Raw genomic sequence first — 26,494 nt, forward strand, 5'->3', positions numbered from 1 at the left:
CGTGTCTATCATTCGTATATTTCAATTTACATTTCTGAAACCAAAAACAAGATAGAAGGAATATTTACAGTGTGTTAATCACATGTTATCTAGCGTTCCTAGCAGGGTTGCTCTTGCTGCAAATCACTGCTACGATAGGTGTTGTTATTACGCATGATAAAGGGTTGAGTCTGCGATGCTAGGATTCAAACCTGAAACCTGCAAGCTGAACAGAAAGGACTGCTGGGATGCTTAACTCGCTGATCTATCTTGTTGGTATATCTAAAACCTTTGTGCTGCACAATTAAAATAGAGTCGTCAGCCAACATGATGAAATTGAAATAAAGTCTCCCACAACTTCACCCACGTTTATGACTGGCTATCACTGCCCCATATATCCAAGTGAGCTGCAATTGCAAGAATAGTTTAACACATACGTTGATGAAATAGAAAGATATACATATTAACCATTTTATTATTGCAAAATACATTCAAAAACTGTACCAAAGTCTTAGAAAAACAACAAAGGGGACTCGTGTGAGCCAGAGAGAAGCAGCTATTCTGCACAAGGGTAGTTCATAGGGTAATCAACCCAAGAAACAGGTCCCAAGAAGAAGCATCAGAAAATGAAGAGACAGTTAAACAGGAAGGAGTATTTTAGTAAATATGGGACACAGAGTCTGTCCGATAAGATGTGTTGAGCGTGAGCCATACAAGACAGAGGAAACCTGTATACAGGATGGGATACGTCAGCTGCTACTCTCCACAAATCTGATCATCTCAATTGTTCACTCAAATTTCCATCACTGACCGGAGACTGGCGCATCACTCATTCTCTCATATATTATTAGGAAGCATTCCCAAATCAGTAAAGTCATGTTCACACACTTGTGGCAAAATTTCCATCAATGTGGCACTTGGTCGCCAATCTGGTAGCCCAGAATCAATTTCTCCATTTCTTTACATCTTTTCCTTTGTGAATTTGCACTCTATTATAAAAACCCTAAATATTTCCTACACCCTCCTCAATGATGAAAGGCAACAAGCAGACATTACCAGCCAGCAGGGAAATCACTCACAGCTATTCCAGATATTGTCCAAAAGGCTGCCGAGTCTGCTACCTTGATGGCGCTCACCCTTTAGTCCCATTTCAAGCCGACCATTCCGAGCGAAGGTCTAGTGTCAGAGAACACCTTAATCATAGCGCCACTTGAAAGTCTAAGAGTGTTTGAACTACACTGCATCTGGCTTTCCTCTAGGGAGGGTGGGTATCCAGGATGCACTCCCAAGACATGGCACAAAGGCCTCCCTTTGTCCTTAGAAAAACTGGATGTTTCACAGAGCATCCCCAGGCATCATTTATAAGGTGAATTGTAGATAAATTGGAGCTTCTTAATGGGGAGTACATCTGAGGCAGAATTAGTCCTACAGACCCAAGGTGTGTGACCGCTCATGACTGGTATCTGTAGTCACAGACAGATGGCCAAATCTACTTGGCAATTTTTTTTTTGCAAAGGCATTTTCTCAATACTCTTTGAAAATCTAATATTTTTTGCATTTGTTTTTGTATTTGTTATAATTCCAGGTGGAAGAGGTCAAATACAGATATTAGACTGTTCCCCTGTCTCATACTTGGTGAGCAAGGTACAACAGCTCTGAAAGGTGCGAAGTGTGTAATCCTTGCACCCTCCAAAAGTGGTCTTTAATAAAAACACAAGTGGTCTGTTGCTCTTGGTACCAGACTGGGTTCATCTAGTAGAAAGACACACGACTCGTGTCCCATGCAGGGCAGTACACTCAAACCTCCATGTTCACATAACAGTCTCTCAACTCGCCTCTCAGTAGTATCTGGTGGGTATTGAGCTTTTTCGGTGCCAGAGAAGTAGATTCAGGATTCAGTTAAGTAGCATCATCTGTGAAAGGCATTTAAAACACAGTTAACACTCCACAACACCCCTCAAAAAACCCCCAGTTACCCCACTCTCCTTCCATGTGTGCAAATTCACAAACACTCCTTACCCATCAAGATTTCATATAGACATACCTCACCACTTTCCGCTCAAAAACATGCACTCACACCACACACACACACATAGACATACACACATCCACAGCACTCCAGCCATTACACATACACACACCCTCCTACAGTGCAGGGATTAGCCCAGGTAAGACTGTCAATGTTCTTTCGCAGACTCCAACCACTTTAAATGGAAATAAAGTGCAAAAGTAAATCCAGTGGCCAATGCAATATTCTTGGAGCTGGGCTATTGGCAGAGTCTGCTATTTTCAGATCAGGACGCTAGACACCGGGACCTTGGTAGACCTTCCTCTCCGGGGGACAACGATACGCTCATCTTCCTCCTCCTGTATCAGACCTGAGTTGTGTAGGAAAAGGTGAAACACATACATGGTGTTATAAGTTTCGAATTGAATGATACAATTATCGGTTATGCACAATGACCGTGGAAAGAAGCAGTTAAAAGATTGCAGGTTGCTTTCTTTCATTCTGTCGGGAAATAACTTTAATTGACTAGTGACTGAATAAAAACATCAACAACATAGGGCACAGTTAAGCCAGAAGAGTATGCATATTGTGCAGACAAGTTCTCAATCAACCTTTGCTGCCATATTGCAACATATCTGCATTTGGATTAGAAGACATAAGTTGCTCACCGCAGCAGTGGCAGCTTTCCATAAATTGTAGCTGGGCCATGACATGTCACCCCATTATGGACAACCCAGAGGGCATGTGAAACCTGAATGACCCTCAGCACAGCAGCAGCTTTGGAAGTTCTCCTGGTTCAAGGGAACTTCCACTGAAGAAAACAGCTGCTTGAGGGCTGAGCTTCCTCTGCTCTCTGGAGGATCCTTGACTCGAGGAAGGATAGCTTAGGGGCAACACGTTTGTCTTGGAAGCAAGACAACACAGCACAACACAGGCCAGACAAAAGTAGCAGATCAAGGAAGCTAACCCAAGACCTCAAAAATCCAAATTATTGGCTTTCCTGGGCAAATGTAGAGAAGAAAGCCATGGGTATTTCTGCAGACAAATGGTCCTTCCCTGACTGCTTGAGTTGACCCCCGGGAAGCCCTTAGAAATATAAAGGCTTTGTAGAACATTTGCTCTGATACCGTAGCTAGGCAGCCCCCTAGACCCTTTCTTGTCATATACCTTCAAGAAATATTATGAAGCGAGCAAGGAGAGTTCAAAACAGTGATGTGGGGAGATCATCAGAAATATTGTTATTCAACAACTATGCCAAGAAAACTTTGTTGTAGTTGGCATTACTCATGATGTCACTGATCACAAAGAAGCCCTTCAATAATTAAATTATTTGTGAACATCTCTGGCATTCTGTAGGGTGTCCAGACATTCATTCGAAAACAAAAGGATCAAATAGAATACATTCGAGTCAAAAGTGCCGAAAAAAAAGACTGAATGCCTTTTTTTTAACGTATTCTTTTTGGTGGGTTTTGGTATAGGTAAAATTAATGGTCTTTGGCCTAAAAACAGCAGTTTTGGGGGGGGGGGGCACCAAAAAAAAATGTGGTTGTTTTTTTCTCGGTCCTTTTGACTCAATTGTATTGCATTTCGATCCTTTGTATTCAATCCTTTCACCCATAACCATTCTGTAGTAGGGGAGAGTTAACTTTGAGGATTATTTATTATTATCGGTGCACTAGTTTCTACTTTTCACTGTGAGATTCCCAAGAAGAACAGTTGGGGAACTGTTTGGTGAGCTGTGTGGATAAATGGGGGCTCCCTGATGATATGCCCACTGAGAAGGAGAAAAGGCGAGCTGCGGCAACAGAAACAAATATGGGAGAGAAATATATTTTTATTTATTCTTTCCTCTCTTCTTAAACACTTTACTCAGTTGGCCTCAAATGTCATAAGATAATATAGAGCTCAAGATGGAGGCACGTAACGGCTTAGAGGTCCGGTACTTTTACAGTTTAGACACTGCCCGGGATATGGATTAATGGAGAAGGTGGCCTAACGTTATGAGTTCCTTACACTCCGCTTCTATCCGTTTTTGTCTGACCTCCACCACGGTTCCAGGCTAATATGTACATGATGGAAATGGCTATGTTGTTATATTATGTTATACAAATTTATAGAGCGCACAAACGCCCGAAGGCACCATGGCGGTAACACGTGCGCAGAGTAGATTAACACCAGAATTAAAACACACATTTTTTCAGCAGACGTCGAAAGGAAAGGTGATCAACAGTCTTAAACAATGGGAGTGGAAGGGCGTACCAAGCCTTAGCGGCAGCAGCCAAGAAGGCACGTCCATTTGTACGCATCAATCTAAATCAGGAAGCCACAACAAGAAATGCGGACGGGGATCGGAGACACCGAGTAGGAGTATAATGGTAAAATTTGTTTGATAAGATAGCGTGGTTGGGCTAGATACAGCGAGTTGCAATAATCTAAGCGACTCATAACAAGTGCGGCAAACACAGGGGCCCGAAAGTTTTCAAGCACATAAGGAAGAACTTTCCTAAGTATGCAAAGTTTAAAATGACCGTTCTTGCATACTGCCGCAACCTAACCATCCATGGCAAGTGTGTAAGAAATAATGACCCCCCCAGATTCCTAATCGATAGAACAGGTACCAGAAGAGGACCCAAGGATGCAGGCCAGCAGTCATTAGTCCAGAAAAGAAGAGGAGAGTTAGTGCCAACAACCAGGACCTCAGTCTTGCTGCCATTTAGTTTCAGCCAGTTAGACGTCATCCATTCCCCCACTTCCCAGAGACACTTCCTAAACCGACTGGCCGTATCAGACTAATTTAAGTCAAGACGGACCAGGATTTGCGTGTTGTTGGCGTAGGAAAAATATCGAAAGCCATGGGATTGGATAGAGACAGCAGAGGCCTGAAATCAAGATTAAACAAAATAGGGCATAAAGCAGATACCTGCGGAACACCACAGGAAAGTGGGACCGAAGTAGAGTGAAATGGAGGAAGAGAGACCAATTGGGAGCGATCGGCAAGAAAGGAGATGAACCAGTCAAGTACTTTACCAGACAGCCCGGCGGTAGACAGCCCAGAGATCAGGGTGGGATGGTCAACTGTGGCGAACGCAGCTGAGAGGTCTAATAGAACAACTGCGCTGACACCCCCCCCGGTCCACCAGGCGGGCCAGGTCATCAAGTACCGATTTGAGGTCTGATCCAGTTCCCCTTCCCAGCAGAAACCCTGATTGAAAAGAATCAAAATAAGAAGACGATTCAAGAAAAGTAGACAGCAGGGGAGAGACCAGGACTTCCAACAGCTTCATGAGGAAAAGCAATAATGAGATGGGTCGATAATTAGCCAACACCTATGGGTCCAGCAAGGGTTTCTTTAATAACAGAATCACCAGGGCATGTTTAAGTGTAGAGGGATTCACTCCATTCATAAAGGATGCATTAACTCCTGCAGTAATGTGAGAGATGAGTGCACTCAAGTTTTCCTTCAACAGAACCAAGGAGATGGAATCAGCCAGGGAGGCAGATTTCAAGCGTTAGATAGCAACAAGAATGTCTGAGTCTGAAAAAGTAGCAAACGAAGACCAAGTTCCCTTAATAGAAGAGCGCTTGCCCGGCACATCAACAGCAGGAAGATGTAGTGCTCCAGTGTTGATGTTAGCATGAATAGAAGAGATCTTAGACACAAATAAGGAAGAAAGTGAGTCACAAACAACTTGTGATGGTGTAACCTGAGCAGCCGCCATAGCGGGGGTAGATAAAGATTGAACAAGCTGAAAGAGAGCCCTAGGCTGATTCAAGGCTCCTTCAACATTAGAAGCAAAAGTTTTCCTCACATCAATAACTGACTTATGATAAGCAGTGAGTGTGCAACGAAAAACAGACTTGGCCACTGCAGAGTAATTTACACTCCATTTTCTTTGAGCTTGTCTGCAGCGTAACCTATAAATTCTAAGCTGTTCAGTATACCAAGGCTCAGAACAGCAGGCTTTCTGCTTGCATATCCTAAGAGGAGCTAGCTGATCAGCAGTGGCTGAGAAGGCATACTCCAGTGTAGAAAGGGAGCATAAAGTAGACTGGCCGCAGTATGATAGCAGTGCAGCAGTTATGGAAGGGCTGGGCACCCTGTGCCAATTGCGTTTCAGAATAGCCGGTATGGGTTGCAAGGGAATAGGAGCAAATTGAGGAATCACAATGTTCGGACCAGATAATAGGACTAGGGGGAGACAGAATAATAGACTTCTTAGGTGCAAAATCAAAGTCCAGAATATTACCACGTTGGTGGGTACGTTCAGTCACCCACTTACAAAGGCCTAGATCCAACATTGCATCCGAAAATGTTTTCATCTGCCCACTGGTGACATGATTATTAGGAAGGTTGAATTCCCCCATAATAAGTAGATTGGGGTATTGGGTCTGAAATTCCAATGCCAGGGCAGGGAAGTCGGTACAAAACGCACTATCCACCCCAGGGGGCCGGTATATTAGCATCACTGAGAGTGTCGATGTAGGGGAGGACTAGAATGCGAACGAGGAGACATTCCATTTTGAAAGTGTGGTTAGGGATAGAATAAGTAACTTTAAACTTAGTATTGTGAATGATGGCCAATCCGCCGCCCGTATGGGAAGCCTTCCGGTCAACATGTACCAGTTCATACCTAGGGGGGAGAGACTGCACAATAGCAGGGCCAGATGTCTCATTCAGTCAGGTCTCGGAAAGGAACAAGAGATCCAGTCCCAGGTTGGATATCAAAGCTGGTTGATTAACCAGACATGACTGAGAATGCCATTATTGTATGTGCACAGGCAAATTGCCCAAACATTTCACAATATGGCTGCCCATTCACTACAACTCTTTGCCCCACCCAAATAATGAATGAAGCTTATGGTGAGAGGGTTGGAAGGAAGGGAGGGGGTTGCTACTTTTGACCCCGCAGTCCACTCACTGGCAAATGTTAATGATGAAGCGGGTACTGGGGGTGATTAAAACTGCATTTTACTTTGCAAGGTCTATTATAGGGAATATGAAGAATAATTGGCACTAGTGGGAAGTATTTGGCCCTTACAACTGCTTCTTTACAATGAAAATAGATATAGCCTGAAAAAAGTGCATGGTATGGGGGGGGTGTTTCTGGTTCTTTCCAGATTTTTGTTGTACCTTGGGGTACTTGTGTGTGTTGGATGCGAGCCCTAATAGGATGGTGGGTTTTTACATAGATATTGCTTTTCCTTGTTGGTCTTGTGTCCTTTTGTAAGTTTAATTTGCCCTTGTCTGAAGTACAGGAAATGGAAATGATTTTCTGTGGGATCCCATCAGCGGTGGAAGGAGGATGGTGGTAGTTGGGGGAAGAGCTGGCAGGCGACGACCGGTGTCCTTCCAGTCACTGTCACAGAAGCTGCTTCAAGACAAGTTTCCTTGACAATAGGAAGCTGGATTTTAGGGAGAAGATGACTTGTCGCACAAGCTGGCATCCACCAAAGTTCTGGGCTTGAACGCGGAACATTGATGGTTCTGGCGAGGTAGCCCACGAGGGAGATAGGCCGTCCACCGCCAGTTCAGGGAAACTTCAGAAGGCTCTGAGAAGCTGGATTGTTTAGGTGTCAAGACTAATTGGTCCAAGGGTTCAAGCACTGACAAGGGTCTTCAGAGATCAGGCAGAGGATCAGGGCTTCACCAGGCCGGTTACTGGAGAGGTTGCTGGGGCAATGCATATGTCGTCCTCAGGTCATCAATGGGCTGCTCTGCTTCAAAGGATTCTTGGCTCCAATGTAGATGTGAAGAATGGCTGCAGGAGTCGTCCTCTTAGCCAAAATCCGAGCTGGAAGCAATTCCAAACCCACCAATTGTATGGATCTGCACCATTCAAACAGCCAGTAGTTTTCCAATCAGAGCAACTACTGGTTTCACATCCGCCCAAGTAGCAAACTTTCTGGCACCAGTGATGTGGACTGGGACTAGACAGTCTCCGCACCTCCTGGGCCACACACACACAAAGGCTCATTAGCCTGTGAAAGCAGCAGCTTTCCTAGGCAAGTGCATGACTGTATAAGGACTTTCCTGACCTGAGAAAGCAGGAACAAGGGCAAACTACAAAATGGCCCAAAAAAGCAAAACAGTTGTGGCACAGCCCTTTTAGGGCACTAGCCACAATTAGTAGCCATACACAGTAAACGCAAATGTGCACACCAAAAATAATGCAAAAACAGTAAAAATGCCACTAGCTTGTCTTTAGGCATATATGAAAGTAACCAAAAATGTGTAAAATTCTAGGGTGATACAAACGTATCCCCATCGCGCTGCACTGTATGGTGCTGTGTGCAATGTAAAAGGAACAAGTTACTTACCTGTAACTTTTGTTCTCCAGCATGGGTCTGGCATGGATTCACATGCTCATGAATATTCCCCGTCGTCAGGCCGGGAATCCTCGGTATAGAAAAAAAATCAGTATCAGTTTTGTTTCTGATCTGTCTTTCTCAGTAGTAACCAATCACTGGTCTCTGGGTCATACTGCCCCCAGCCAATGACTGCCCTCTCCCTAAGCCCCGCCCCTGGCAGCCATCCTCAGATTTGGTAGCACGTGAAGTGGCAGTATGACCAAGTGAAGAGCCGCAGAGGGGTAGGCGGGAGGGTTCGCATGTGAATCCATGCCAGACCCATGCTGGAGAACAACAGTTACAGATAAGTAACTTGTTCCTTCTCCAGCATGGGGTCTGGCATGGATTCACATGCTCATGAATATAAGAATACATAGCAGTATACACATGCACAACCACGGGAGGTGGCAAAAGGCTCAACATCAAGCAATAGAACAACTCAACATTAAGCAACTCTTACCTCCTCACCAGGCTCACCTTAGGCGAACAGGTTGCGCAGCACTGCCTGGCCGACTCTGGACTCCTCCCTGGAATCCCGGTCGACGCAGTAGAATCTCGTGAAGGTGTGCGTCGACCTCCACGTAGCAGCCCTGCAGATGTCGAGCAGGGGCACACCAGACAGGAACGCCATAGTAGCAGCGATCGCTCTGGTCGAATGGGCCCTCGGACGGCCTGGCAACGGTTGGTTTGCCAACCGGTGACAGTGCATCATGCAGCCGGAGAGCCATCTGGAAATGGAAGTCTTCGAGAGAGCCTTCCCTTGATTCACAGGTCCAAAGTTCACAAACAGCTGTGATGTCTTCCGAAAACGCTTTGTGCTGTCCACGTAGAACTTCAGCGCTCTAGCTACATCCAACGAGTGCAGAGTCCTCTCAGCCGGCGACGAAGGCGACGGGAAGAAAACTGGCAACACCAAGGGCTCGTTGAGGTGGAAGTCCGACGGCATCTTGGGCATGAAGGAGGGGTGCGTCCTCAGCACCACCCTCGTGTCGTGAAAAGTCAAGTATGGAGTCTTGCAAGACAGGGCCTGGATCTCTCCCACTCGTCGTGCAGAGGTGATGGCCACGAGGAATGCTGTCTTCCACGACAGAAACTTCAACGGCACTGAATGCATAGGCTCAAGTGGGGCCCCCATGAGCCTAGTTAGCACCACGTTGAGCTCCCACGCCGGGGCAGGGGCCTTCACCGGTGGGAATGATCGGAACAGTCCTTTCATAAATTCCTTCACCAGTCGATGAGACCACAAGGATGCCCGTCCTGTAGTTCTGGTGTAACGGGAGACGGCAGCCAGATGTACCTTGATGGAAGCGTGAGATAGGCCAGCCTTGGCCAAAGACAATAGGTACGGCAATACTTGAGGGGCCGTAATCCGCAGAGGGTTAATCTTCTGTGCACGGCACCAGACAGAGAACCTCTTCCATTTGTGTCCGTAGCACTTGAGAGTTGAGGATGCCCTGGCCTTCGCAAGAACCTCTCTACAGTCGGCCGGGATGTCGTATCCTCCAAACTCTAGTGCTGCAGGAGCCAGGCCTGCAAGTTCAGCGACTCTGGTTCGTGATGAAGAATGGCGCCTCCTTCTCTAGAGAGAAGATCTGCGCCCATCGGCAGCTTGACTGGTGTGGACGCTGACAAGTCCAGAAGGTCCGGGAACCAGATCTGCCTCGGCCATGCCGGGGCGACGAGGATCATCCTGCACCGGGACCTCTTGAGCTGGTTGACGAGCCGGAGTAGCAACGGCAACGGCGGGAATGCATAAAGGAACAGACCGTCCCAGGGGAACGAGAAAGCATCGCCTATGCTCCTCGGTTGGGGAAACCTGCTGGCGAACCTCCGGCACTTGGAGTTCGCCGCCGTCGCAAAGAGATCGATCTGGGGTTCGCCCCATCATCGGAAGAGTCGGTCCACTTGATCCTGGCGCAGTTCCCACTTGTGGCACGAGCGCAGCTCTCTCCTGAGTGAGTCGGCGATGGTGTTTTTTATCCTGCCAGATGAAAGGATACCAGAAACATCCCTTGGGCGACAGCCCAATGCCACAGATCCTGGGCTTCCTTGGATAGGGCAGGGGATCTGGTTCCGCCCTGCTTCCGAATGTAAAACGAGTGTTGATGTTGTCAGTGAAGATCCTCATCACCTTGCCCTTGAGGGACGGAAGGAAGGACCTGAGGGCCCAGAACACTGCACAGAGCTCCAAGGTGTTGATGTGGAGTGTCTTCTCCTCCGGGAGCCAAAGGCCTCTCGCGTGGAGACCCCCGGTGTGCGCTCCCCAACCTTCCAGGGAGGCATCTGTCGTCACCGTCACCTGGTGGGCTGGGGCTAGGAAACCTGTTCCCGCCGTCAGATGAGAGCGGATACCTTACCATCGTATCGCCTGACAGAACGCTTCATCGAGCGGGATCCTGTCCTCGAAGCTGCCCGTCGGCTAGATCCAGTGGGCGTCGAGGAATTCTTGCAAGGGCTGCATCCAAAGTCTGCAGTGGCGCACCAGATAAATGCAGGAGGACATCATTCCGAGGAGGGACTTGATAGACCTCACTCTTGCCACGTCCGTGGCCACCAGACATTGCACCTTTCCCTGGATGGTCCTTATCCTTTCCTCCGACTGTGTCGAGCTGAGCTCGCAGAAACAGGGCGACTTGCGACGGGACCAGGTGGGATTTTGGAAAGTTGATGGAGAACCCCAGGTCGGTGAGCAGCTGGACGGTCTTCGCAGTGTGTTCCACGGCAAGCTCCCTTGTCCTTGCCTGTATGAGCCAGTCATCCAGGTAGGGGTAGACGTGGATGCCCTGCAGGCGCAGCCGCGCCGCCACCGGTGCTAGGCACTTGGTGAACACCCTGGGCGCCGATTTTAAGCCAAACGGGAGGGCCTTGAACTGGTAGTGCCACCCTTTGACCACGAACCTGAGGAACTTTCGGTGTCTCTTTAGAATAGGGATGTGGAAGTATGCATCCTTAAGTCCAACGACAACAGGAAATCGCCCTCCTCCAGCTGTCCCAGCACGTGCTGGAGGGTGACCATCCGGAACTTCTGTGCCTTGATGTATTTGTTCAGTCGTCGCAGGTCCAGGATGGGACGCCATCCTCCTGTCTTCTTCTTTACGAGGAAGTATCTTGAGTAAACTCCGGAGCCCCGAAGCCTCTTTGGAACAAGCTTGATGGCACCTTTCCTGAGCATCGCCCTTACTTCCAACAGCAGTTGAGGGACGTGATTTTCCTTCCTGGCCACGGGAGGAATGCGGGGGCACTTCTTCTGGAACTCGAGGGCGTGCCCCAGGGCCAGGGCATCCAGCACCCAACGGTCGGTGGAGATGGACTCCCACACGCCGACAAACTTCGTCAGCCGGCCTCCCACCGGGGTGCTTCGGCTGGGGCCCAACCCGACGGTCGGTTCAATCTTGCTTGGAGGCCGCTTTGCCTCCTTGACCACCTTGGCGACGACGGCGGGATCCACCTGACTTGCCGCGTCCCCTGTAGGCCTCCTGCGATGAAGATCTTGCCGCTTGACGGTACGTAGAGGAGCTGCTGCTTGCTCCCTTGGAGGCACCCTGTCTGCCTCCGGAGCTCCGAAAGGACGGCCGTCGCTGTTGGAGCACACCCAGTGCACGGGCCGTCTCCGTGTCCGTCTTGATCGCCTGAAGGGACTCATCAACCGCCTTGCCAAAAAGGTTGTTCCCATCGAAGGGCATGTCCAAAACCTTGGTCTGTACGTCCTGGCGGAAATCCGTCGCCTTGAGCCATCCTCGTCGTCTCAGGCAAACGCTGTTGCCCAACTGACGGAAACCGGTGTCGACGATGTCCGTAGCCACCGTAATGGCGTGGTCCGAGGCAATCTCACCTTCCTGTAAGATTTCCAGGGCCTCAGCCCTCTTGGCATCCGGAAGGAAGTCCAACAGAGGGGCGATCTTGAACCACAACTCCCTGTGGTAGCGGGCTACGATGGCCAGGGCGTTGGCCGCCTTGATGGTCGTCGCCTTGATGAGAGGACCCGTCGTCCCATCGCATCCAGCTTCCTACCCTCGCTGTCCGGCGGGGAGGTTGAAGTCGAGGCCGATGCCCCCCCCGCTTTATTCTTGGCCGCCACCGAAACGACCGAATCCGGGGTAGGTTGCGCCCTAAGGCAAAAGTGGGCAGCGCCAGGGACCCGGTACTTCTTCCCGAACTGGTCCCTCTTTGCAGGAGCCGTGGCTGGGTTCTTGAGAAGGGCGAGCCCCTCATCCCAGATGTCATCAAGAAGCGGTACGGCGAGGACCGTCTTCCTTTTAACCTCGCGCCGTTGGTAAAGGAACCCTTCCTTCTTCTTTTCTTCGGGACAGAGCTGGAAGAGCTCGGATGCCCTGGAAATCATAGCATTGAAGGATCCAATCTCGTCGGGCGGGGACTCCCGGGCAGGGGGCGACGGGGGACACGTCCCGTCGTCACCTCCGTCGTCATCCGTACCCGTCGTAGTCGTGTCCATGCCTGTATCTTCCCGTGGGTAGTGGACCAGGGGGAAGGCAGAGAAGGCCGCAGAGGCGGGAGAGGAGGCCTAAGATGCGTCCTCCTCCTCTTAGGTGGTGGGCTCTCTGAAGGTCCTGGCTCCGGTTCCCTCGTCGGGTCTGGCTCAGGTACCTCTCTCTCGGGGGAAGGGGCAACCTAGTCCTTATCTCCGAGCATAAGGACTGGATGGCTGACAAAATGGCAGCCGACGTGTCCTGCGGCGCCGGAAACAACGGGAGCGAGTGCTCCTGAGGAGACTTGTCTGCGACACCGTCGCTCTCGTCGTCGCCCTCGTCGGGATCCCTCCCGATGGGCTGGGCCTCTTCCATGACTTGGATGAGCTCCTCTTCAGAGGTCGTGTCCGTATCCACGATGGCCACCAGCCCCTCCCCCACCCTTTCCAACGAGGACTTCGTGGGGGTCTTCTCGATGGGCCTGAAAGACGACTCCCTCCGCGGTGGCAGGGAGACTCTGGTACCTGAGGGCGCCTCCACTGGTGTAGCCTCCACAGGCTGAGCCAGTCTCAGATTCAGTCTGATCCTTACTGTCTCCACCAACCCCCTCCTCACCTGAAGTCTTTATGGCTGAAGTACCGTCTGAATCAGAGTCCCAGGATTCATCCGTTGGTATCTCCTTTCTTCTCTGTCTCCAAAATTCGTTGGGCTTCTTGTGCGTCCTTACCCCTGGTTTGGTGCGATGGGAATGAGCTCCACTAGAGGCCACTTTGCCAGAGATGCAATTTGCCTGGCAGCGGGGACCCCAGGGAGCCCACCCCAGACCAGGGAAAAAGCCTTGCCGAAAAAACCCTGGTAGGTTATGATTTCTTGCTGGGACAACAAGTCCCAGAATGCACTTGAGAAACTGAAGTGTCCGAAAGCTCCACAGAATCCTCGAGAGAGCAGCAGCAGAAGTACCGGTAGTCAGGAGGGGCAAGGTAGCAGAAGAGTAGTAGGTGCCTCGCAAGGACTGTGAGCAAGGAAAGAGAGAGGGTACCCAAGAGGGTAAGTAATAAACAGCAAACAGAGGAACAGCCGTCTGAGAACGGCAGAAACTGCAGAGCAAGGCCGTTCGGAAAGCGGCCAGAAGGGAAGAGTAGAAATACACGTGAGCGTTGGAGAACACTGTCCAAAACACTGGAAGTTGCAACGCGAGTGCGTTAGCGACTTCCGGAAATATAAAGTCCAAAGACTAGAATGCGCCTTGCGATTCCTGGAATTGAGTCCTTCTTCTATCTCCTTTTTAGTCTCCATCTTAGGTATAGTTTCCAAGGCAGGCGAGTTGTGACAGTATGACCCCTTCTCAGGCCTCCACCTCCTGGCTTTCCTGGGTGAAGGCGATGGAATCTCCGTAGTAAACGAGGAGCAGAAATGTTCTTAACAGGTTCCCATGTGCACTCAGACCTTGGGTATCCCTTCCACAACACCAAGTATTGCAGTACACCTCTTTTGTATCTGGAGTCCAAAATGTTGGAAACTTCGTATTCCTCAGTGGCATTTGTGGTCTTTTGAGGAGGTCCTTTTGTCTTTCGGGAATGAGGGTCCTCAATATATGGTTTAAGGAGTGAGGTATGAAAGACAGGATGAATTCTTTTGAGAATCGGGGGAAGATCCAGTCTATAAGCCACAGGATTGATCTTGGCTGAAATACGAAAGGGCCCAAGATACCTGGGTGCAAACTTTCCTGGATGAACCCATCTGGGTAAGTACTTGGTGGATAACCATACCTGCCTTCCTACCCCCCACTGAGGATTTGGACTTCTCTTTTGATCCGCCCATCTTTTACAGTCTTGTCGTGCTCTTGCGAGATTGGATTCTGATACTCGATGCATCCTCTGTATGGTATCCAGTAGATGATCCACTGAAGGTGTGTTTGTAGGAGGGATACCAAAGAGGGGTATATGCTTTGGGTCATAACCATAGGTACACTTGAACGGACTCATACCTAGGGAGGTATGTCTTGTGTTGTTATAAGAGAACTCTGCCATGGGCAGAAGATGGAACCAGTCGTCTTGTTCTTGGTTACAAAAACATCGTATGTACTGTTCAAGAGTGGCGTTTAAGCGTTCAGTTTGCCCATTGCTTTCAGGGTGAAACCCCGAGGAAAGAGATCTCTTGATTCCTAATGTTCTGCACAGAACTGTCCAGAATTTGGACGTAAATTGAGCGCCTCTATCAGAGACTATATTGACAGGTATCCCATGAAGCCTGACTATATCCTTCAAAAAGATTTCAGCAGTCTTGCTGGCAGTGGGAAGTCCTTTAAGAGGAGAGAAGTGAGCCAGCTTGCTAAAGGAATCGATTGTAACCATTATGGCGGTGTGTCCACAGGATTCCGGCAGCTCCACTATGAAATCCGTGGATATCTGTTGCCACGGTCCTTCGGGTTGTCTTTCTTGTTGAAGAAGTCCTAGGGGTTTGTGGTAATCGTACTTGTTTTGAGCACACACGGGACAGGCCTTTACATACTCCTTCACATCCTTAGTCATGGACGGCCACCAAAATTGACGAGATGTTAGCTCTAGCGTGGCTCTTTGACCCTTGTGTCCAGCAGAAGGAATATCATGGCACCAGGACATTGCTTGTACTTGGAGTTCTCGGTTTGGTACATACAAAGCTTCCTTTTTAAAGAGAAAATTACCCTTCCCCTTCAAGTCCAATTTTGAACTCTTGTGGTTCTGTTGTTCTGCCTTTACCCGTTGCAAAAATGTGTTTATGGTGGCGATGAATGACTTTCCTGCTAACATGAGTTCCTGTTCTGGTAGATCTCCTGAATCTTCACTCATACTCCGAGAAAGAGCGTCTGCTAGAGTGTTGTCCTTTCCGGGAAGATAGGTAATCACAAAGTCAAATTGTGAGAAGAAGTACGCCCACCTGGCATGTCGTGAATTGCGGCATTCCATCTTTTGAAGGACTTTAAGGTTTTTATGATCCGTACGGACCAAAAACGGTACTACAGAGCCTTGTAGCAGATGCCTCCATTCCTCGCATGCTTGTCGGATGGCCAGGAGTTCCTTTTCTAACACGGAATAGTTGCGTTCACTAGTGGTCAACGTGCGTGAAAAATAAGAGACAGGATGTTCTAAACCGTCTTCCTCCTCTTGTAATAATGCTGCCCCAATGGCACCGAGGGAAGCATCGGTTTCCACTATGAACTGGCAGGTTTGATCTGGTTGTCTTAGGATCGGAGCTGTTACAAAGGATTGTTTCAAAGTTTGGAAGGCTTGTTCTGTGTTGGAATCCCAGAGAAATTTCACCCCCTTCTTTAGAAGATTGGTGATAGGAAGAATAATCTCTGAGAAATTTGGGATAAACTTTCTATAGAAGTTCGCTAGTCCTAAGAATCGTTGGATTCCCTTGACATTAGAGGGTACAGGCCAATTTGTGATGGCATCAGTCTTGGCTGGATCCATCTGTATGTTATCTACAGACAATATAAAACCCAAATATGGTACTGTGGATGCCTCAAATATGCATTTTTCAGGTTTAGCTAGTAGACTGTTTCTCCTTAAACGCTGTAAGACTTCTGTTACCAATACCCGATGTTCAGCCAAGGTGGCGGAAAAGACAAGAATGTCGTCTAGGTAAACAACCACTGAGGAGTATAGCATATCCGAAAACACATTGTCCATAAATCGTTGGAATTGTGCCGGTGCATTGACTAGTCCAAAAGGCATTACTCTATATTCGTAATGTCCTAGAGGTGTCCGAAAAGCCGTCTTCCATTCATCTCCTTCGCGGAGTCTTAAAAGGTGATAAGCTCCTCTCAAATCCAGCTTGGTGAAGATTTGGGCACCCTGGACAGCTTCAATAATGTCCTTCATCAATGGCATAGGATATCTGTCTCGCACCGTAAGACTATTCAGACCTCTGTAATCTATGCATGGGCGTAGTTCTGTTGTTCCTTTTTTGGGAATAAAAAATAGAGACGCTCCTGCTGAGGAAGATGACTCTCTAATAAGGCCGTTCTCTAGGTTGGTGGCAAGGTACTCTTTCAGGGCCTTCTTTTCAGGTAGTGACAACGGGAACATTCTCCCGCAAGGTACGACTGCTTCCGGTATCAGATCAATCTTACAGTCTTCTCTGCGATGTGGTGGTAGAAGACGAGGCTGTGTATCTGTGAATACATCTATAAATTCCTGATAAGGAGCTGGTATCATGTTGACACTGAAGGAAGGATGCAGTGTTGCTTGAATAATCGGGGTGTTTTCAGTGGTTAAACAATGTTGATCGCAGTATTGCGATTTGAAGTCAACTGTATTCCAACTCCAATCAATGTGGGGATTATGTTTTCTCAACCAAGGGATTCCCAGTATGACCGGAAAATGTGCCGCCCTGATCAGATCGAATGAGAGGTATTCCTGATGATTAGCCATCTTTACTTTCAACTCCTGTGTTTCGTGACTAATGGGACCTGATGTTAGTGGGGTACCATCGACTCCTTCCACCGGAATAGATTTGATCTTCGGTCGTCTTGGTAAGAGATGTTTCTTGGCCCACTTGTCGTCCACAAAGTTGCCCGCCGCTCCACAGTCCAACATGGCGATGCACTCCACGGACCCTGTCGGTTCCCACTCTATTAGTATCTTGATTACCATAAGACTGTTACAGTCCAACGCCAAAGATTGTGCTAAGTGACAGGGATTTATGGTGTTCACCCCTTCCCTTTCCCTGTTTAAGGTTGGGGTCCTTCGTTTCCCTGTCTTCTGGAGGGAATTTCAGGGCAATCTCTTAATAGATGACTGTTTGACCCACAATACATACACAAGCCAAGGTCCCTTCTTCTCTTACGTTCGCTAGTAGATAGAGGTCCTCGGGTAGTTCCGATTTGCATAGGTTCCTCCATAGATCTTTTTTCAGGTATCGAAGAGGGGTTTGGTCCTAATACCGAACTGCGTGGTCTTCTTCTTTCTGCCTTCCTTTCTGCCATACGGAACTCTACTTGTAAGACTAAGGAGACCAGGTCTTGGAAAGAATTAGGCCTAGCTACTCTCGCCAGTTCGTCCTTAATATCTTCGTGGAGTCCTCTTCGGAATATCGTCTGTTGGGCAGTTTCAGGCCATCCTGCTTCTGCTGCTATCCTTTGAAATCTCGCTAGGTACGTTTGGACATCCGATGACCCTTGTCGTATGTCGAGTAGATCTTCAAAGGCGGTATATAAAACCTCCTGTCTTTCAAACCTTTCTTTTAGTCGTTGTATGAATAGACCGTAATCCCTGAGAATCGGATCTGAAGTGGTAACAAAAGGCGTAGCCCATGCCAAAGCGTTGCCTGTCAGATTGGATATTAAGAACCCAATCTTGGTTCTGTCTAACTCGTAAGTTCTGGGGCGAAAGGTGAATTGGATTGTGCAGGCATCCAAGAATACTTTTAATTTCTTCGGGTCCCCATCATATTTCCCACACGACAGGGGAAGGGGAGGTAATTCTCCTCTGTTATCATCCCGTTGAGGTACTTGTTGTCCCAGCTGTTGGACCTGTTGCTGTAATGCCGAGTTGTCAGCTCTTAGGGACTGCACTTCAGCTGTTAGAGCCTGAATGGCGTTTACCATTTCCTGATATTGTTCTAGAGAGGCCATCTTTTCTGGGCGTTGCAATCTCTCAGATTCAGTCTGATCCTTACTGTCTCCACCAACCCCCTCCTCACCTGAAGTCTTTATGGCTGAAGTACCGTCTGAATCAGAGTCCCAGGATTCATCCGTTGGTATCTCCTTTCTTCTCTGTCTCCAAAATTCGTTGGGCTTCTTGTGCGTCCTTACCCCTGGTTTGGTGCGATGGGAATGAGCTCCACTAGAGGCCACTTTGCCAGAGATGCAATTTGCCTGGCAGCGGGGACCCCAGGGAGCCCACCCCAGACCAGGGAAAAAGCCTTGCCGAAAAAACCCTGGTAGGTTATGATTTCTTGCTGGGACAACAAGTCCCAGAATGCACTTGAGAAACTGAAGTGTCCGAAAGCTCCACAGAATCCTCGAGAGAGCAGCAGCAGAAGTACCGGTAGTCAGGAGGGGCAAGGTAGCAGAAGAGTAGTAGGTGCCTCGCAAGGACTGTGAGCAAGGAAAGAGAGAGGGTACCCAAGAGGGTAAGTAATAAACAGCAAACAGAGGAACAGCCGTCTGAGAACGGCAGAAACTGCAGAGCAAGGCCGTTCGGAAAGCGGCCAGAAGGGAAGAGTAGAAATACACGTGAGCGTTGGAGAACACTGTCCAAAACACTGGAAGTTGCAACGCGAGTGCGTTAGCGACTTCCGGAAATATAAAGTCCAAAGACTAGAATGCGCCTTGCGATTCCTGGAATTGAGTCCTTCTTCTATCTCCTTTTTAGTCTCCATCTTAGGTATAGTTTCCAAGGCAGGCGAGTTGTGACAGCCAGGGCCGTGGCGACATCCTCAATCGAGGTCTTAGCAGGGTGAATTAAGGCCAACGTCACCTTCTGTACGCCTGGGGCCTTCACCTTGGGGGGAGGGTCCGAGCCTCGCTCCCCCTCTGCCGGAATCTTCGAGATCGACCTGGGCCTCTCCAGAAGCTTCGCCAGGTTCTCGGACTTCCTCTTACCCAAGCCAGAGCATTGGCTTGTGGTTGATGGCGCTAGGGAGGATGCGCCCTGCCTGGCAGCCAAGGAGCCCGACCGTTCGGCGCTACCGGTGCCCGTGGACTCGCTGTGCTTAGCCTTTTGTTGGGCCCCCGTCGCCGGTGCGCCCTCACAGGACTTAGAATACCGCTCAGACTTCTTTTTCTTCTTCTCGCCTGACGGGCTCTTCCCTTCCAGCCAGTTGGCGAGACGGAGGTGGCGATCCTTCATGGTCCGCTCCGACATGTTCCCACAAAACGCGCAGTCCTTTTCCTTGTGCATCTTGTCCTCATGGAGACAGTAGAGGCATAACGAATGCTCGTCCTCCTTGAAAACGTTCTGAAGCTGGCATCCAGGGCAGGTCCTGAACAGCTTCCGGGGCGTCGAGCTTCCTTTCGCCTGGACCATGACCGGGGTAGGCCTCGGAACTTCTGGAATCCTCCAAAAGCGTAACTCAACAAAATCTTCACCCTTGAGGGGCGTAGAAACTCCGAAACGGATCCCCGTTGATCAGAGCGTGAGGCTCTATTTGACCGAAAAAATGAGAAAATCTCCTGAAAAAAGCGTGAAAACGCAACAAAAGCTCGAGAGCTACAGCACAAGGACTCCCAACACTTGAACGTGTGGTAAAAATCTGAGGATGGCTGCCAGGGGCGGGGCTTAGGGAGAGGGCAGTCATTGGCTGGGGGCAGTATGACCCAGAGACCAGTGATTGGTTACTACTGAGAAAGACAAATCAGAAACGAAACTGATACTGATTTTTTTTTCTATACCGAGGATTCCCGGCCTGACGACGGGGAATATTCATGAGCATGTAAATCCATGCCAGACCCCATGCTGGAGAAATACAAGAATTCAAAAGGGAAACAAAGTTGCCCAGTACTGACAGTCTGAAGGACTGATCAGTTTCCCCATAACAAATGAAGAGGTGAAGATGAAGGCTTTACTTCACTTCAAAAGGTCAGGACAGGATCAAAAACAAAGCAAAAAAGAATAAGGTGTGCAAGGGTGTAGAAGGAGACTGACAAGGAGGGGTCATGTTTGGGGTTACAAACCTTTTCTTTATCAGAGAAAAATCTCTCTCTCCCTAATTCTAAGGGCTTGCCCTTCCTCAACCTAGGAAAACATTAGGGGCCAGTCAGAATGTCTCTCCATAAATAATATGTTCTCTGTCCTCAAAACCTAGCAATCTAACTCTAGCACTGAAACCAAAATCCCATAACACAAGCATTGTTTCTTCACCAGGAAAATGACTACCTTCTCCTGGTGTCTTGCTTCAGTTTTATCGTGATAATAGTTCTTTCAGAGTCCTTTCAAAACAGGGCCAGGGGAACAGCTCCATTCTCCTGGTTCATTTATGAAAGTCCTCCACTGCAATCCTTCAGCACTTTTACAGAAAGGTTGTATCAGTCCCTTCAACTCTTTCCAGGAAGTAGAAAAGCTCATGGCCTTATTCGACTTCCCTTTACTGTCTGGGTGATGAATATCTTTTTCAGGCTCCTCTGTATCTTTGTAAACCCTTGACCAGTCTACTTGAGCAGTGGTAGTGGTGAAGCCACTGCGACAAGGGAGATGACTCCCACTGCCCTCTGCTGAAGCAGTGGTATTAAGCTTGGCGATTGTGACGAGGGAGATGACTCTCAATGCACTCTGCTGGAGCAGTGGTATTGGCTTCACCACTGCAACAAGGGAGACGACTCCCATTGCACCCCGCTTGAGCAGTGGTATTGGCTTGGCCACTGCGACGAGGGAGATAACTCCTCATGCAGTCTTTCTTAATCTCTGTTTTAGCAGTGGTGTGGTACTGGCATGCGGTCCAAGAAAAAAGTAAATATTCAAGCCTGCATCTCCGCGGCATCCAACACCACGGTCAAACTTTTCAAAGTCTGTAAGCAACTGGCTAATCCTATTGCAGCCTCTTCCTCAACCGCACCCACCCAGGCCCTTTGCTCGGCCCTTGCTGCACACTTCACCACCAAAACACAGGACATCCTGTCTTCTCTCTCCTGAGCACCCTCTCGTGCACCATCATTGCCTGGGCCCCCCTCAGCCATCCCCACCACTCCCCTTCTACTCTCCTCCCTCTCCCCTGTCACACTTGAAGAGGTCTCTAGACAAGTCCGTTCTATGAAAGCCTCCTCTAAACAGGTGGACCCCTATCCCTCCAAAACTATCAAGGACAACATTGACTCGCTAGCTCCAGCCTTGGTAGACCGCTGCAAAGTCTCCTTCGCCAATGGAGTCTTCCCCACTTCCCTCAAGCATTCTCTTGGGCACCCTATGCTCAAAAAACCTTCTGCCGACCCTACCATTCAAGCTATCGCTCGATCTCAATCACTCCTTACCTGGACAAAAATTCTGGGGTTCATTTTCGACTCTACTCTCTCCTTCTCTTCTCAAATCTCAGACATGTGCAAAAAGCCCCACTACCAACTGCACCTCCTCAGAGGTATTCTACCTTTTCTCACCTTCTACCATATGCTCACTGTCTCCCAAAGTCCTGGTTCTCTCCAGACTGGACTACTACAACAGTCTCTTTCTCAATCTTCCCACCTCTACTCTTCGACCTCTTCAACTTATCCAGAAAAGAACTGCAAAACGTATCCTTGGCCTCAAGCCCAGGGACTGCATCTCTCTGGCGCTGAAATCTCTCTACTGGCTCCCCATGGCTGCAAGGATTAAGTTGAAGTCCCTCTTCATAGTCCACAAGGCTTTCTGGGGTCGGGGCCCCCACTATCTACAACGCTCCCTTCCCAAGTACTCTACTTCCAGAGCCCACTGCTCTGGCTACTCCAAACCCTCTGCGGATGAGCAGCTTTTCCAAACAGAGATTTGAGGAGAAGATCCTTATCCTCTGCAGGTGCCTCCCTCTGGAATAGCCTACCTGCCTCTGTCCATCTTGAGCTGGACCTCCTTAAGTTCCGGAAACTCCTCAAGACATTCCTCTTCTCCTCTGCTAACCTACTTTCTCTTCTCTCCTGCTTCCCTCCATGTTCTCATCCCCAACCGTCGCCTGGTGCACCTCCAGAGCCTCACACGTCCCAGGCTCCCCCGCCTGTCCTGCACTTGCATCCGAGCCTCCGCACTCTGCCTGCATTACTGAGCTTGGAATCTGTTCCATGAGCACTTGGTCCCCCTACTCCCTAACTCGCTCATCTCTTTGCTCACTTGCACAACCTTGAATGTACTTGGCTTAGCATGTCATCTGTCCTGCCTTCCTCTTTCCCCCCTCCTCAGCTTTGCTGTGCCTGCACGCAGGGGCGCATTGAAGAACAACCTATTGTCTTGTATGCTCCTCGACCCCGCCCCCACTTCTCCCCCCAATTCTTTGTCTCGTGCTTATTCTAGCAGAAATGGCCTGACCTAGTATGCTTGTTATTGCTGTTGGATCATTCGGAATCCTCAAGGCCTAAGAATGACAATGATATCCCCTTGTTCCCTTCCCACCTTGAAGCGCTTTGAAGCACTTCACTTGTGTAAAAGCACTTTACAAATAAACAAATAAAGTTTACAATTACAACTCCTGATGCACTCTTGATTTACTTTTTCTTCACCCGGTCCCCACACGGACTTTCAGTCTTTATCATTAGCTGCTTTTCAGGAAGAATTCACTGGTTCTTCAAGGGGCTGTAGGTCTTGCATCTTGCTGTCTGTTCTCTTGCACGGCTCCATGACAGGTTACTGCTGGCGGTCAATGTGTCGTTCCAGGACCATCCTGTCCACCCGCTATGGGTCACGTCACCACCACGGTCCTTCTCTGACCTCAGGGTGCCGGTTCCTTTCCGACCAGTTGGATGTGCCACTTGCGTCGCTTGGGCCGCCTCTTCCATCATGAGGGCTTACTCGGCTTCTGCTCCAAAAAGCCCAGTTTGAACTTCCAGGGCTGCATTCTCGGACTGGAGTCTTCCGCAATTGATCTGCCTGAGCCATTTCTTGCTTGTTTTATTTTGTTGACCTTGCCCTCACATAACAACAACACAATATTTAAGAGTTCCTTGTTCCCACCTCGCTACGGAAGGGGGTTGCTTTTCAACATATCCATTCCAGGTGCTTTTCGTGTTCTTCCTCGTCCCAGTATACTTCGCATTTGGAACATTCAGTGTCTCCCATTAGCACGTGGTCCCACCATCAAGTGGATGAAAAGGGTGGCAATGATGGTAGGGGTTTGTGTGTTGTGGTGGTGGTATGGATGCTTTTCCCAAGGTCGACGTCCTTATTCCCGGGAGGGGAGTCTCTCCCTATGAGGTCCTCCTGCATATTACTACCTCTAGGGGGGACTATTGGATAGTGGCCTCACCTCCTTAGCCTCATAGGAATGGGCTCACCCATGGGGAGAGGTTATGAATCCTGGGGAATCATCACAGGTGCCATAGGAAACCATGGAGGGAAAGTTGCAAAAAGAAAATCTTTCCTAACACTGCTCTGCTACCTACCTTGATTAGGTTTGGCTAGACTTCTGTGTCTTTCCTGTTCACCATAAATGGTTGCCCTCCCAAAGTCCACCCCTAGGGTTGCCTGATGCAGGGAAGAAGGCACAAGGCACCATGACCATAGGCATAGAGAAATCATAAGAGTTGTGCAGATAAAGAGGGTGACCAGGACAGATTTGGTACTATGTATAGGGAGGAAACTAGCTTGAATGGAGCGCAAGTGGGGGTCTGATTGAGAAATAAATGGTAGTTCGTAAGTCACAAAGGCTTCCAGTATTTTGGCTGGGGGCAAGGAGTCAGCTGGTGGGATTAAAGAATGCAAGGGTAGAGGCACCAAGAGATGGATCTTAAGGAGGAGGAATGCAAAAGAAGTTTTAAAGAAGGGAGAGGCATGAGAGTGGTTGAGCAATACAATGTGAAGGTTGGGGTCAGAGACATGGCTTTCAGAAATCTGATCAGGCATTTGTCAAGTGGGGAACCAAACTGTAAGAAAGCTGAAGGGAAAAAGTGGAGCATTTTTTACGTGTCAGGAAAGCAGTCATTGTAGAAATAGAATAGGCAGATTTGAAATAATTATTAGTTATTTTCAATTGTTGTATGCTAGGATGAAAATAAGGAACAAGTTACTTACCTGTAACTGTTGTTCTCCAGCATGGGTCTGGCATGGATTCACATGCTCATGAATATTCCCCGTCGTCAGGCTGGGAATCCTTGGTAAAGAAAAAAACCAGTATCAGTTTTGTTTCTGATCTGTCTTTCGTAGTAGTAACCAATCACTGGTCTCTGCGTCATACTGACCACAGCCAATGACTGCCCTCTACATAAGCCCCGCCTCTGGCAGCCATCTTCAGATTTGGAAGCACGTGAAGTGGCAGTATGACCAAGTGAAGAGCCGCAGAGGGGTAGGCGGGAGGGTTCGCATGTGAATCCATGCCAGACCCATGCTGGAGAACAACAGTTACAGGTAAGTAACTTGTTCCTTCTCCAGCATGGGGTCTGGCATGGATTCACATGCTCATGAATAAAGAATACATAGCAGTACACACATGCACAACCATGGGAGGTGGCAAAGGCTCAACATTAAGCATTACATCAAACTCAACATTAAGCATCTTACCTCCTCACCAGGCTCACCTCAGGCGAACAGGTTGCGCAGCACTGCTTGGCCGACCCTGGACTCCTCCCTGGAATCCCGATCGACGCAGTAGAATTTCGTGAAGGTGTGCGTCGACCTCCACGTAGCAGCCCTGCATATGTCCAGCAGGGGCACACCAGAAAGGAACGCCGTGGTAGCTGCGATCGCTCTGGTGGAATGGGCTCTCGGACGGCCAGGCAGCGGTCGGTTTGCCAACCGATGACAGTACATGATACAGCCGGAGAGCCATCTGGAAATGGAAGCCTTCGAGAGAGCCTTCCCCTGATTGACAGGTCCAAAGTTCACAAAGAGTTGTGACGTCTTCCGAAAACACTTTGTGCGGTCCACGTAGAACTTCAGCGCTCTAGCCACATCCAGCGAGTGCAAAGTCCTCTCAGCCGGCGACGAAGGCGACGGGAAGAACACAGGCAAAACCCAAGGGTTCGTTGAGATGGAAGTCCGACGGTACCTTGGGCATGAAGGAGGGGTGCGTCCTGAGCACTACCCTCGTGTCGTGAAAAGTCAAGTACGGGGCCTTGCAGGAAAGGGCCTGGATCTCTCCCACCCGTCGTGCGGAGGTGATGGCCACAAGAAACGCTGTTTTCCACGACAGAAACTTCAACGGGGCCGAGTGCAGAGGCTCGAACGGAGGTCCCATGAGCTTGGTCAGCACCACGTTGAGCTCCCACGCCGGGGCCGGAGCCTTCACCGGCGGGAACGATCTGAACAGTCCCTTCATAAACTCTTCCACCAGACGATGAGACCACAAGGATGTCCGCCCCGTGGTTCTGGTGTATCGGGAGATCGCAGCAAGATGAATCTTGATGGACGCGTGTGCCAGTCCAGCTTTGGCCAGCGTCAGCAGGTACGGCAGTACCTGGGGAGCCGTAATCCATAGAGGGTTAATCTTCTGTGCGTGGCACCAGACAGAGAACCTCTTCCATTTGTGTCCGTAGCATTTAAGAGTCGAGGACGCCCTGGCCTTTGCAAGAACCTCTCTGCAGTCGGCCGGTATGTCGTATCCTCCAAACTCTACCGCTGCAGGAGCCAGGCCTGCAAGTTCAGCGATTTCGGATCGTGGTGGAGGATGGCGCCTCCTTCCCTGAAGAGTAGATCCGCGTCCACCGGCAGCTTGATTGGCGGGGACGTTGACAAGTCCAGAAGGTCCGGGAACCATATCTGCCTCGGCCACGCAGGTGCGACGAGGATCATCCTGCACCGTGACCTCTTGAGCTGGTTGACGAGCCGGATTAGCAGTGGCAACGGAGGGAACGCGTAGAGGAACAGGCCCTCCCAGGGGAACGAGAAAGCATCGCCCATGCTCCTCGCCTGGGGAAACCTGCTGGCGAACCTCCGGCACTTGGAGTTCGTCGCCGTCGCGAACAGGTCGATCTGGGGTGTGCCCCACCGTCGGAAGAGGCGATCCACTAGATCCTGCCGTAGTTCCCACTCGTGGCACGAGCGCAGCTCCCTGCTGAGTGAGTCGGTGATGGTGTTTTTTATCCCTGCCAGATGAAACGGCACCAGAAACATCCTTTGGGCGACGGCCCAATGCCACA

The 26,494-nt window shown here is 49.4% G+C and overlaps 1 protein-coding gene across 2 annotated transcripts in view; it reads right to left on the reverse strand.

The window, feature by feature from the left end:
• Positions 1-436: 436 nt before the first annotated feature.
• The window catches only part of SPNS1 (SPNS lysolipid transporter 1, lysophospholipid), an 824,969-nt gene continuing 798,911 nt past the window's right edge, over positions 437-26,494 (reverse strand). For both annotated transcript variants that reach the window (XM_069652177.1, XM_069652176.1), the window contains exon 13: positions 437-2,357. In XM_069652177.1, the coding sequence (XP_069508278.1) occupies positions 2,269-2,357 (89 nt within the window). In that variant the 3' untranslated portion in view covers positions 437-2,268. The remainder of the gene's footprint in view (positions 2,358-26,494) is intronic.

Source organism: Ambystoma mexicanum, chromosome 3p (genome assembly GCF_040938575.1).
Source record: "Ambystoma mexicanum isolate Mex_15411 chromosome 3p, UKY_AmexF1_1, whole genome shotgun sequence".
NCBI classification, from domain to species: domain Eukaryota; kingdom Metazoa; phylum Chordata; class Amphibia; order Caudata; family Ambystomatidae; genus Ambystoma; species Ambystoma mexicanum.